At 41.3% G+C, this 13,828-nt stretch overlaps 1 protein-coding gene across 1 annotated transcript in view; it reads left to right on the forward strand.

The window, feature by feature from the left end:
* CHRNB4 (cholinergic receptor, nicotinic, beta 4 (neuronal)) overlaps window positions 1–8,873 on the forward strand; it is a 13,632-nt gene extending 4,759 nt beyond the window's left edge. The window contains exons 2-6 of the mRNA XM_009886678.1: window positions 405–550; window positions 2,352–2,396; window positions 2,523–2,632; window positions 5,671–6,643; window positions 8,733–8,873. Of these exons, the coding sequence (XP_009884980.1) occupies window positions 405–550; window positions 2,352–2,396; window positions 2,523–2,632; window positions 5,671–6,643; window positions 8,733–8,873 (1,415 nt within the window). The remainder of the gene's footprint in view (window positions 1–404; window positions 551–2,351; window positions 2,397–2,522; window positions 2,633–5,670; window positions 6,644–8,732) is intronic.
* Window positions 8,874–13,828: the final 4,955 nt, after the last annotated feature.

Consider the following 13,828-nt stretch of genomic DNA (forward strand, 5'->3'; position numbering starts at 1 on the left):
GCAACTCTGTTTCCTACGACACTAAAGAGAGAAGTCACAGCCAGACTCCCTGCATTTGAAACATTCTTCCTCAGTTATTAAGAGGGTGGTTTGCTCCCAGTTTCAACTTCTGAATGTACTCCCAAAAGCATATACCAATTTGAACTTCACATTTTACTGTGAAAAAAAACCCAAAGGGTTTTCATTTATCTGCTTTGATCCATGCTCTGTCAAAGACAGACAACTTCAGCAGAACAGATACTGGTGCAAGCACCATCTCCTTCTGTTCACACAAGGCTACAGTCTTTAGGAAATCAAAAGCCCTCATTATTTCATGAAGATGATCTGATGCACAGAAGTTCTGTGATCCCTACATCATGTCACTTGGTGTCCCTTCTATAATCCTGTTACATGATGTTTTACAGGAAGCACCGCAGCAGATGCTGAAGAAAAGCTAATGAACCACCTACTGAGTCCTGAAAGGTACAATAAGTTAATTCGACCAGCTGTCAACTCATCCCAGTTGGTATCTATAGAACTACAGGTTTCCCTGGCACAGCTCATCAGTGTGGTAAGTTCAAATTAGGCTATGCCTTTTAATTCATTACTACCTGCACAGTACTCTAAGTAAAAGTCATATGGGCATTACTATTTCCCTGTTATTTTCTAGTTTACATAATCATAGTTAGTAGGCAGGGTTCATGCATGCGATTTACTGGTTTTATACTTCAGAATGCAGCTACGACAGTGAAATCAACCTATGCCTAAGCAATAAAGAACATCATCCAATAAAATTCCACTGATCAAAAAATCAAAATCATTCCATGGATTTCAATGCAGCTACAGTAAGTTACACCAGGCCAGGATCGATCCTGGATTGCGCACACAATGCAAAATCATCTTCTGTTGCTTGCATAAAGAAATGTGGTTGAATGGCCTGAAAACAAGCTACGAAGCCAGCTCAAAATCTCATGGCATATCAAGCATATCAGCAAAGAATACTGAAACGTTGTAAAGAAAAAGACACGTTAGTTCTGGCTGGAATAGCTTAACATGGTTAAAACAATCCTCATGTAAGCAACTCCTCATATTCAACAAAAATTACTTCAACAGGTCTGAAAGACATTTCCATTCACAAGGTTACAATGTGTTTTACAATCCTTCCAAAGTACAAACACACAGCCCAGTGCTAAGGGAGATTTAGCATTAACTGCAGTGGGAACAACATCTAGCACATAAGTGGGAATAATTTCCTGAATCAGGGCTTTCAACTCTGCTGGTCTCTCTCTGGATGAGAAAGAGGATACAGGTGACTGCCTCCCTGCCAGAATTCCTGTATGGGCCAGTGACTGCACTGCTGCAAACTTTAAGAGACTTATATAATTTATATTCTGAAATTCGAGAGGAAAAGAGGGAGACACTGAAGAAAGATAAGGGAAACTGTACAAACAGATGAGCTTTCATATACGCGTGCAGGCTGATTTATACAGGAGATATTGTCGTGTACACCAGACGACTCTGGACAAGAGCTCCCTCTCTCCTGGAGAATTCCACCTGGATGCAGACATGCCTCCTCACACAGTGCACTGCCACCACTAGCACAGTGTCCTCCCAGATTGTGGATTCTGGGCATAACAAGCGAGGTGTTTTGCCCCCCAGGCCACAGCAATCAACAACCTAAACACAGTAGGTGAATGGACAAGGATCAAGAATGGCACAGCTCAGTCCCTATCCCTTTATATCCTCAATCTTTAAGCAGAAAGCAAAATTAGGCATCTTATAGGTTCTAATAACCTCAAGCATCTTCAGGATTGGAGAATTAACTTGTTTTTCTGCAGAATTCCTCCTGACTCTTTGACCTCCTACCTTGTCCTATCCCTTCAGTAGAGCACCAGCCACACAGATCGGGTGCAGAGAGACTTCTTTTCTGGACTGCTTCCACAAGGCAGAGCCTGCCAGCTGAGAGCTTATATGGCAAACCATACATAAACCTCAAACAACTTAATCCAGGCCTTCCTGGTGGTCAAATGTGCCTTCTGTTTCAAATCTAATCCACAGCATGGGGGATGGGGGGGAGGAAGTCAGCTCAGCTGGGTGGTGGTAATTGTTCCCAAATAGCCACACTCACTCCAGCCACAACTGGTGTTGTTAAAAGCCACTTGGAACTCTACACTCGTGGGGTTACTAATTATCATCAGTATGTGCACAAGACTGGCCATCTTACCAGCAGAGAAATGCCTGTCTTGAAATACACTAAAAGAAATCATGCTGCGCAGTTGGAAATATCCTCAACAGCCCACTGAATAAATCTTATTACTGCAATAAAGTGAAACGTTTTAGAGGACAACTTTTCTCTCTCTTTTTCCCTGCAGAATGAACGGGAGCAGATCATGACTACAAACGTCTGGCTGAATCAGGTAACCAAACCCACAGAGGCATGCTCTGGCAAACCACAAATGTGACTGCTTTCGCTCCATCACAGTGATTGTTTTGCTAGTGCTGGTCTGGATACCCCCATCACTACTGTACAATTCTTCTCTTAGGAGTGGATTGATTATCGTCTGGCCTGGAAGCCCTCTGACTATGAAGGAATAAATAAGCTGAGAATACCTGCGAAACACATCTGGCTGCCAGACATTGTACTTTACAATAAGTAAGTAAAACTTCTGTAGTTTATGCAGACAGTGAACAAAATTTTAACCCTGTATCAAGAAACAAGCATCAGAACTGATGAAGTAGGTCTGATAAAATTCCAAACCTGAATTTTATAACCTTTAGCCAGTATCAAGTGTATCTGCCTGGGGTACTGGTCTCAAAGACAATTTTTGGGAAAATCAGTGCTCTGGTTAAAGAAATTCCAGCAGACCTGGAGCACGAGTGCAGTGTGAGCTGTTACAACACTAGAGGATCTGTGCCAAGGCTCACAATTGAAACACAGATCTATATCAAACTAGGCTATATGGAAAGCATGAATTGGAGGTACAAGCACAGCCGTACACTGGTCACGTTTGCAAGAAGAAAAGGCACCTAAAATTCTATCTGACATCTTAGGTTCCAAGTTACATTTTTGTCTCCTACTTCTTCTTCCCCGCTCTCCCTTCTACCACAGACTCCAGGACATAAACCTGTTACAAAGTTCACATGTACCAGAACTCCATGAGTTAATATTCATTTACAAAACCAAATTATGTCCTATTTTCATAAAGCAATGAAAAAATCAATTATAAGAATACATAACAAATTTGTCAACATTTGGCACAGTTACTTTAAAGTACTGAGAAAAAAAAAAGATTGGTGCTAGACCATATATCAGTTCTTTCAAAGAAACAGCAAACTGCCAATTTTGTTTTGTTTTCTTTTGTTTTGTTTTTAAGTCTCTAGCAAACCCCTGAAGTGGATGATATCCAGTCTTTGAGAAAAAAAAAATAATCAAAATTTAAAATATACTTTCATGATACCTTGAAAAGCAATGAATTCATGAACACAGGACAGTTTATGAACACGTACAGATGGGAAACCTAGGAAGTTTATATATAACTGAGTTAAGTCCCTGGAGTCCTACTACTGGAAATCAGAATTGAGAAATATTTAAAACTATTGTATTAGTCACAAAATAATTCAGCCAGTGGATTAGGATGTACTCCGCCTGGTCAAATCTTGTTCTGGTAAATTGTGCCCCTGCCCTCTGCTTCTTTCTTCCTTACTCCCCTAATGATACCATTTAATGGATTGTAAGAATGGAAAGAAAGTTTTAAAAGGCTTCTTAAATGTACAAGGAACAAGCTTTTAGCCTCACCATACTGGATAAGAATCCAATAGTACAAAGCTTCAAATTAAAATCTTAGATAAAGGACAAGCCCCTGTAACAACCCCTGCAGCTGAAGAGGCATCGGTCAGTTCAAGAAGGTGCTAAGGAAAACACAAAGGGCATCTCATGCGCCCCAGCTCTGTCCATACACAGGTTGCACAAAGGACCGCAGAGGGCACTGAGGCAGCACCAGCAGCACAGCCTTTGTCCCACAGCTGAGGCAGGGGCAGCCCGCAGAAGAACCTACATATTCTCAGCCCAGGAGTCTACCCGGTACATAGTATGGTGTAAGGGTAAATCTAACGTGAGAAATAAGATACGATTTCTTTACTAAAAAATAGCAATTTTACCGGCAGTGAACTAATGAGCCTTGTATGCTACAGCTACTCATTTCTCCATCTGGTCACTTCACTACATAGGTGAACGAGCTACAAGGCTCTGAGCCCAGCACCAGGCACTAGGGTTTGCAACGTGAGACCTTTCCAAAGCCAAATGTAACTGATCTGGAGAACAACTACACATCTGCCAAGCCTTGGATACTTGTACCACTCTACTGCTTAGAGAAAAAAAATCAACCTTAGCACTGAAATAGCTCTATTTTCCATGATATCTTGTCAACAAAGAAGTGATTCGTTACACTTCTTAACTATTAGGGAACACATTTCCACTCAAATAAAAGGGTGCTACTTAACTGTAGTCAGTTGAACTTCATTTGTTTACACTTGCACTAAGTTCAGTCTTATATTTTTGCAGATAATGTAGTGTCCTTAGGTTATGTGTATTTCTTTACATAGATATTTGTTTATCAAAAGGAAGGCATGTGGGATATATCTAGTCCAGACTCTTCTTTGCAGTCTAACAAAGTGACTAACCCAGTTTTTAATAAAAGCAAGTGATCGACATAGGAACAAACCTTTGAGTTTCCTCATCTGTCAAGAAAGACAGTCACTAATAGTTGTACCTTCCTACTGTTACACTTTCCTTTAGTAGCCTGGCTGAGTTTGAAAGGTGTTGCACTGCACACGTGAGAAGGTGCAGCGAATATGCTCAGAAACACTAAATTTCAGTAATATTTATCAGCAGTTGACCACTTCACATTGCTACCTCAGGCTACTTCCTAGGTTAAACAGCTCTAAGTTGTTCGCCCAGAAACATTGGACAGATGTTGACTACTGACTGATAATGATCTTCTCCCTGAATTAAAGGGCCCACCATAACATAGAAGACTCTCCTGGTGAAAGTTGGGTAGCTGGAAGAGATACAATGCCAAGATTATTTGTGGGCACTAAGAACACAGTATCTTGTGTGTTCTCTTTTGTAATAAGTAAACATTAACTGGAGTGACACAATAAATTATAAACCATATAATTACATTTCCTCTGCCTACCCTCTCCCTACGTTTCTAACTAACACCACTCATCCTTATTTCTTCATCTAAGTCATTTAGGAGTGTTGCTCTGTTTAGCAGCGCCTGCGTTCCAGATCAAAGGTACCTCCATTTTCATGCTGGATGATCTCATTTTTACTCAGCCTTTATACATGTAGTAAACCTTAATTACTTTAACAAACATTTACAAAATACTTTGAGTTCTTTGGACGAAACAGATGCATGTTTATTATTTAATAACAATTTTATAAGATATTTTTTGTAAGTATTGGGCCACGTATCAATTCTCCTATCGGAAGAAGAGCGTATGTTAACCTCCCTGTCAAGTTATAGCTCCCTACAACACAGATTTCAAAATCAAAACATTGATAAACTTGATTCTAGAAACAACTGATGCCCACAAGACCACGAATGTCAGAGCTCTTCTGTTTTGAACTATGTTTTTCCTCTTAATGTTTGATTATCTTCTCTCCTTTTTCTTTCCTCGTTTCATTAGTGCGGATGGCACATATGAAGTTTCACTATACACAAATGCAATTGTAAAGAATAATGGAAGCATTCGCTGGTTGCCACCAGCCATTTACAAGAGTGCCTGCAAGATTGAAGTCAAGCATTTCCCATTTGACCAACAAAATTGCACCTTAAAGTTCCGGTCTTGGACATATGATCATACAGAAATTGATATGGTGCTTAAAACTTCCATGGCAAGCATGGATGACTTTACACCAAGTGGAGAGTGGGACATTGTAGCACTCCCAGGAAGAAGGACTGTAAATCCTTTGGACCCCAACTATGTCGATGTGACATATGACTTCATTATTAAAAGGAAACCTCTTTTTTATACCATCAATCTTATCATTCCCTGCGTGCTAATTACATCCTTAGCCATCTTGGTGTTCTACTTGCCTTCAGACTGTGGTGAAAAAATGACTTTATGTATATCTGTGTTGCTTGCCTTGACTGTGTTCTTGCTGCTGATCTCCAAAATCGTCCCTCCAACATCTCTAGATGTTCCACTGATTGGGAAGTATCTCATGTTTACAATGGTACTAGTGACCTTCTCAATAGTTACCAGTGTCTGTGTACTCAATGTCCACCACAGATCTCCAAGTACTCACACCATGCCCCCTTGGGTAAAGCTGGTTTTCCTTGAAAGACTCCCAGCCTATCTGTTCATGAAGCGCCCAGAAAATAATTCTCCACGGCAAAAGCTGTGCAACTGCAAAAAGACAAAAGCAGAGAATCCTTGTATGGACTCAGCCGACTTCTACAAGAACTCTACCTACTTTTTGAATACAGCCTCTGCCAAAAAATATGATATGAAAATCACTGAGACTCTTGACAATGTCAGCAGTCATCGAGATTTTAGGTTAAGAACAGGCACGAAATTTTCTCCTGAAGTCCAAGAAGCAATTGATGGAGTCAGTTTTATAGCAGAGCACATGAAAAGCGATGACAACGACCAGAGTGTAAGTGAAAATGAGAAATCACCCCGGTCTTTCCAAACTTCATCTCCTGTCCTCCTCTGTAACACGCTGTTCTTCAGAAAGGCCATTTGAACTCCCTAGCTATTCTAAAGTTTTTAGAGAGATTCTAGCTATAGCTTATAAGAGAAAATAATTTTTGCCTTTAAAAGAACTTAATGAATAGCAATTTAGCAATTGCCAATACTCTCTTGGACTGCAACATGGCTATTTCTACAAAGAGAGAATGTTGATTGCCCAGTAAGTCATGAAATATCATTGAAAAAGCTGTGTTGTCACATTCAAGTAGTGTTTGACAGGGTTAAAAAATAATATTCAGTTCCAGGTCAGAAAAAGAATATCTTTTCCCATTGTATTCAGTAAGACTGTGATTCAACCCATGGCCAGGCCATGTTAACCAGAAACACTCTACCTGCAGCTCAAGCTTTTAGGTACCTAAGTGGGCATACGAGGAGGATTCAGTAAAATTGGTAAAATGCCTTTGCAAACACCCACTCCGGGCTAAGCTATCTGTCCATATATGGCAAACACATCGGGTAGAATCAAAATCCTAATGCCAGCAGACCTGACACTGCTTTCATTTGAGTTAAATCAGACCTGTTATTTGCTATGAGAAGTACTTATCCAGGATGTGTTTAAGCAGTGCTGCTGCTGCCCTATTCACTTGATCTATTCACGTGCTAGTAGCTAGCACAGTAAAGCTGATATAAATACACTGTGAATAATGCTTGGAAAAACTCCGACGGTTCAGAGTTTTGTCTAGACAAGCACCCATGGCTAGGAAAAACCATCCTCATGCCTACCAGTGCCCTCTCTCTGACCCAGATCCCAGACAGACTCTATGTTCTCGATCCCTGTTGTGCTCTTCCTCCCTCAGCCAAGCAGATTAAATAAAGTCTGGTTTCTCATCTTGCAGAAGTCCCTTGAGGAGCATGCTGCTGAGTAGTTCATGTTTTCTATTAACTGAAATTACTGTCAATATAAATAAAGAAAATCAGCTATTAACATTAGACATGAGCTTGTAAACATTGAAACTGACTGAACAGAAGCAGACTTCATAGAGCAGAAAAAAGTTTTCTAATAGCTCAGAATTTCTTGCAAGAGTGTATTGCGCACTAAAGGATCTACAAAGCTTCCACTTGATATCAAGAAAATTTTCAAGGGTATTTTATACATTGAAAATTAATTGAATGGTTTTCACACAGGGTCCTCTGATACTACATATCACTGTTTTCTAGATTCATAATTTTAATCTCTGCTTTCTTCCTTCATTATCATGATCTGATAACTACAGTGCATGTACATTCACCATAGTCTGACTTCAGAAGTGCACAATTCCCATTATCAGCTGTGGAAATTAAAAGTGTGCACTGAAGGAAAAATATGTAATGTTCTAATATAAGACATGAGATAATTGACAAGCATGGTAAAGTCATTGAGGTAAGGATGTCCCGTGTGTAACTAGAGTCAATGAGAGAGGACAAAATAATCATTCTTGAGATGCAAATAAAGACTGATATATTCCCCTTTTGCAATAATAGCCTGATAGTCACTTCAGTTTGAAAACAGCATCTAAGGCTCATCCCATGACTTTCACAGACAACATATGCAAGGCAAAAAGGGATTTTAATAAAAGCAACAGAATTAATATGCATTAAACCCCTTGATTAAGATGGCTGCTGATAAGAAAAGAATTCTTAAGCTAACCTTGTTTAACAGCAGTAAACACCATTTATTTTTGTCCACTGAGATTAATAGCATCTGCAAACTAAAATCAAAGAAAAAAATTCCTTAATTGGATTACACTGTGGGTCCTTCCGGACTGGCTTCTGCCAGGCAGCCACACTCAGCACCTGATCCATCAAAGACAGCTAAGGAATATTTATGGTATTTTTCTCCACTAACCAGAACGGTTGTAGGAGAAAAACCCCTTCCCAAAGCTAAGGTCAGTTTATTCCCTGAAACTTGAGATTTGTTTCCTTTTATTTTCATAAACAAAAACTCAGCATTAGCAAGAGGAAGAGCAAAAGGATATGACAAATTGCTAATATCTTTAATTGGCTTTTTCTTCCAGGTCATTGAAGATTGGAAGTATGTTGCCATGGTAGTGGACAGGCTGTTTCTCTGGATATTCGTCCTTGTTTGTGTCCTGGGGACTGTTGGATTATTTCTGCAGCCACTTTTTCAGAACCACAATGCTGCCATGAACCCTTAGTTGTCATTTAAAAATGTCAATACTTACATAGATGTTGGGTCTCATTGTGCTCTCAGTTCCCCTCTGTTAAATTCACAGAGATGCCAACTGAGTTGCTCTTACATCAGATTTAGAGTAGGGAAATGGAAAGTAGAACTTGACGTACTGTGATAGGGAAAAAAACCCAAAACAAACAGAAAACTATTATTTTTTTCCAATGAGTTCAGTACTTTTGGTGATATCTTGGCCCTTTTTTCAATTATTTGAAGTCTGAACATTACAGAGAAAGGCATTTACTGTACAATATGCAATCCTAGCTCACAAGGATTATTATTTAAAACGTATTTTATATACATTGCCTCAGGAAGGACATTTTCTTTCCTTAGAATACTGCAATTTCCCTATTACAAAGATGGTATTGCTATGACATTTATTTCCTTCAAATGCATCAAAACTATTTGTGTCTGATTTATACAGAGCTTTACAGGTGGAATCACTGTTTAGCTGTTTGAGTATGATATTTAAAATTGAAATGAGAAACAGAGACATACTTCTGAGGTAACCACTAATAGGTTTCTCACCTTGCCATCTCCGATAGCTGACTGATCAACAGAGGCCGAATTAATATCTGATAAACAAACATTTATATACTCTGTTCAATTATGAAATATAAATAAAAGGCAAAATTTTCCTTTATATAGATTTAGTCCTGAAATGTTCCTGCAACTTTCACAGCTCATGCAACTGGGGTTTACATAGACTTTCACAAATCCAAGAGCACAGGAAAGCATCTCGAGAAGACACCAGTGAAAGGCAGCACGAATGAAGAGGAGACACCTGAGAACAAACAGACCTGCATATTTTGCTGGGGAGATTTTAAGGTAGATTTAAGTATAATCCTCAACAAATTATCTATGAAAGCACATAATGCATGTACAGTCTTAAAGTCTTTGGCAAAGGACAGATCAAGGCCCTACACACCCGTCACAGGACAATCTCACCACACTTTGTTCCAGGTAGCTTGTAACCTGCAAAAAGAGAAGTGGGCTCCTGGTATTTTTCAAGCTAAACCACCCTCAGCTTTTCCTTGGGGTGTTGCCAGGACACATGACAAATTTACTACCATTGACAGCCACAACTAATGACTGGTGAACAAACTGTTAAAATCCACTACTATTTATGAAGGAGACCTTAGGGTCCCCTGTCCCAGGGAAGCATTAGCTGACACCTCAACCTGTGTTCATCAACAAGACACAGATGAAGTCACCTCCGGCTCTATTTGCCCTCACCAGAGCTAAGCTACATCCCTACCTTGATCACCACTCCCAGGCAGCTACAGATAACTACATAGATTCAGACGTGTGAAACAGCTACACCAACACCCTTCCAATCGTTCAGAGTAACTCTGGGACCTTTGCTGACTCCTGTGTTCACTCCCTCCCTGCTCATGCACTGAACTCCCCAGCACTGCTGCAACACACACCCACACCCCTGAGCACTGGAAGGGCTCCCCTGGGAGCCGCAGCACTGCAGCATGGCCTGGTGCACGGCAGCCTAGGAAAGGTACAATGAAAAAGCATTGAAAGTGAGGTGGGTGAGGCTATGTGAGCAGCAGCAGCAGCATCTCCCTTGGGTTGTACGCTAGAAGAAGGAATGGTTGTAACACTGTCATCCTCCCTTCCATTCCCCTTCCTCTATGCACTGTAACTGTGTCCATTGCTAAAGACAGGGCAAGAAGGTGAAGGATGACTGTAGGACAGCCCTACTAATGCAGGCGTGCCCTATGACCATAGAAGCTGCCACATCCTCCTCTCCCAGAGGGTGGCAATGCTCTGGTCACCTCCCCAAACATTAGCCGTTCTGGACATTTCCCACGGTGACTGGTGGGCGGTGTAAAGTTTAAATGGGTCAAACCTGCTTTCCTCGCCTCAAATGTCTTCTTTTGCTTCCCAAAACTAGAGAGCAGAGCTATTTCTCTGCAGGCAACTGAAACAACAGCTGTGAGATGAGATGGGGCACAGGCAGCCCCACGGGAGCAGAGGGATGCCTCCACCCATGCAGGGAGATGCTCATCTCATATGCCAAGAGCTGACAAGGCACAGAACATCACAAGCACAGGTGCACACACTGCCCCAGCTGTTGAGCATCTTTTTCTGCTTAGACAGAAGCCAGGGGGAAGCCAGAGCAGCTGCCAGCACTGCGCAGACAGGTGAAGCCCCTATAAATCCCATAACAACCCTGAACAGTGAATCTGAAAGAGGCAGCGCAGACCTCAGCACAGACTTAAACGCTCTTGTGAGCTACTACACACTCCTGCAGGACAGAAGGGAGAGGGACTCACCCAGCCAAGCAACCAAGGATGCAGCAAGTCAGACACGGACCCTGCACTCCACCTGGCTGGCACAGGACCTGCACAGAGCAGAGAGCCCTCTCTCTGCGCCTTTCACCCAGCACCAACAGCACTTTTGCCTCTGTCCTGCTCTCACCCTCCTACCAATCGTTACTCCTCTCCCCGGTCCCTTCTTCTTCTTATCTTCCTGCTCACTGCCTGAATGCAACCGAAATGAGCCCTCCAGTACTCCCATCTCATAGCTGGCCTTATCTTTATGAGCAGTAATGACTGATAACGCTTGGCTCCCTAACTGCAGCCTTCAGCTGAATTATCCCCAGCATAGCCAAAGTTTTAGAAAGGATTTGACAGCTCAGCTAGCAGCTAACACATAGCACAGGCAGACAGAGGCCTCAGACTTGACAAACCCAGAAAAAGCTTTCAAAAAGCACATCCCTGGCCCCAGGGAGTTCCCTGCAGAACTAGAGCTCCTCATCCAAGAAATGGTGGGCTCTGGTGCTTTCCATACACTGCGGCCACCTTACTCCTTTTTTAATCACGAGTGAAGCAATATACTCTTCCTTAGTTATGTTCTTGAAAACCACAACTGTATTTTTTTTAAGTTTCCATAAATAATTCAATCCATAGCAAATTTCAGAATGGAAAGTTTCACCCAAAGTCCTAAAATTTTGAAAAATCTGACCTCCTAAAACTGTGGTTTCAAAATGGGAAATGCTATTTTTGCCTCTCAGCAGCTCCACCTACATGATACATAGAACTGTTCCCAGTTTACCTTGTCAAAGAATTTAAGGGTCTTCTGCTTTGATTTTTTTGCAAAATTTCAAAAATAAAAGATTGCTGGAGAAAATTAAATTACGACCTTAAAAATAACCAAAAAATTATGTTAAAAATGTCATCTTGCAGGCTAACATGAATATGATAAGGTCCCAGTTCATCAAACAAAATAAACTTCAACATTTCTACTTTTCAGGTTTTTTTACAGTAATACTTTTCATTAAAAAAAGCAGAAAAGTGATCATTCAAAATGTAGTTTTCACTAATGCTGTTTTTCAACGGTAATGTGCAACCAGCCTTTGCTTCCATACTAGTGAGGAAAAGCATCTTTTGGCTCCCTCCCCATTCCCTACCATTACCAAACCCTCTAGCCCTGACCAATCCTGTCTTCCGTCAGAACACACAGAAGCACAACCACGACCACACACATGTACTGTCTGCCTCCAGGTGGGTTTATTTGGGACTGTTTCTGCACCCCTGCAGCCACAGCAAACTAGAAAGACCAGCAGTGCTCGCTTTTTATAGAGGGACCACCAATACCTCAGACAAAGGTGGGAAAGATTCTTTTCCCCATCACCTGAGTTGATTAAGATTTGATCTTAACAAATCTTAACAAAGAAAAACACCACTAAAATTGGCATGTTCGTTAAAAAGCGAAGGCTATGTAAGTTGTTCCTGCAGAGGTCCTTGGGTAGATAGCTTCCCCCTACCCATACGAATTCTTCTTCTATGTAGTTCTGCAATGCAGTCATGGTGATGTGTTCTTATCACATCACTCTCCTTAGCCATAAAAATAATTCTGAGCTGATTTCATCAGGAGCTCCAGCATGTGATGTTAGAAACAAAATATCTGTGCATACAAACACTACAGAAAAATTCAGTAACTAGGCAAATTAAGCTAAAATACCTGTATCTCTTGATGTAATGGCTCTTTGCTGCCTCTGCACATCAGATGTTTCCAAATTATTCAGGCTTAAGCACTCACTTTTGGGAAACATGAGTTATGATCTGATCTTTGAAGCTTTAGCTCATTTCTAGTTGGGACCAAAAAGAAACAAACAAAAATCTCAGTTATAATGCTACTTATACATGGAAACCAAGAAGGCAGAAAGGGAAAACACCTAGTCTCAATGCCCTGGAAAGGCAAAAAAAAGGTATCCACAAAGGGTTAAGCTTTTCCAGAGAACTTGAACAAGCGGCGGAGTTGTCTGGAAAAAAGAAATAAAATCAAATGGACAGTAAAGCCTATTTCCTCCAAGCTAATAGAATTACAGAAATTATCATAAGAGCATGTGCCTGGGGATGGAGTGAACGATGCTCAGAGAGACAGGCAAACAGCACAAACAAGCTCTGTGCCAAGAGAGCAGCTGAGCTGAACCCAATCTGATGTTCTTTCTCCCAGTGCTGCTACCTCTTAACACAGTGCCAAACGGGGTCATCATTTATCCTTACCTAACGGCAGGGAGTGAAGCACCTACTGGGTGCAGCCTCCTGTCCCACAGGTCTTCCCCTTCATCATTTCCAAAAACGAGTGTGGAATCCCACATTTTTCCCTCTCCCCCTCCTCTCTCCACACAGACTGCCCAGATGTTTGCAACAACCACTGCATGCGTGAGCCTTGCATCACCTGGTCATTCAAGGGGCAAGAAGTGACATATAAGTTAACAAGGAAGCTGAAGGGCACCTGGGGAACAAGCCACTTTGCAAATCATGATTCTGTGATTGAACTTCAAACACGACTGCCCATCTCCCCGTTCTCCTTTCCCCTGAACAATAAGGTTTTGTGGGATCAAGCTGGGATCTTGTGCTTTTATTCCCCTTCCCAAATTTCACTTTTCTAATCCATGAAAGC

The sequence above is a fragment of the Charadrius vociferus genome, unplaced genomic scaffold (assembly GCF_000708025.1).
Source record: "Charadrius vociferus isolate BGI_N301 unplaced genomic scaffold, ASM70802v2 scaffold356, whole genome shotgun sequence".
NCBI lineage: Eukaryota > Metazoa > Chordata > Aves > Charadriiformes > Charadriidae > Charadrius > Charadrius vociferus.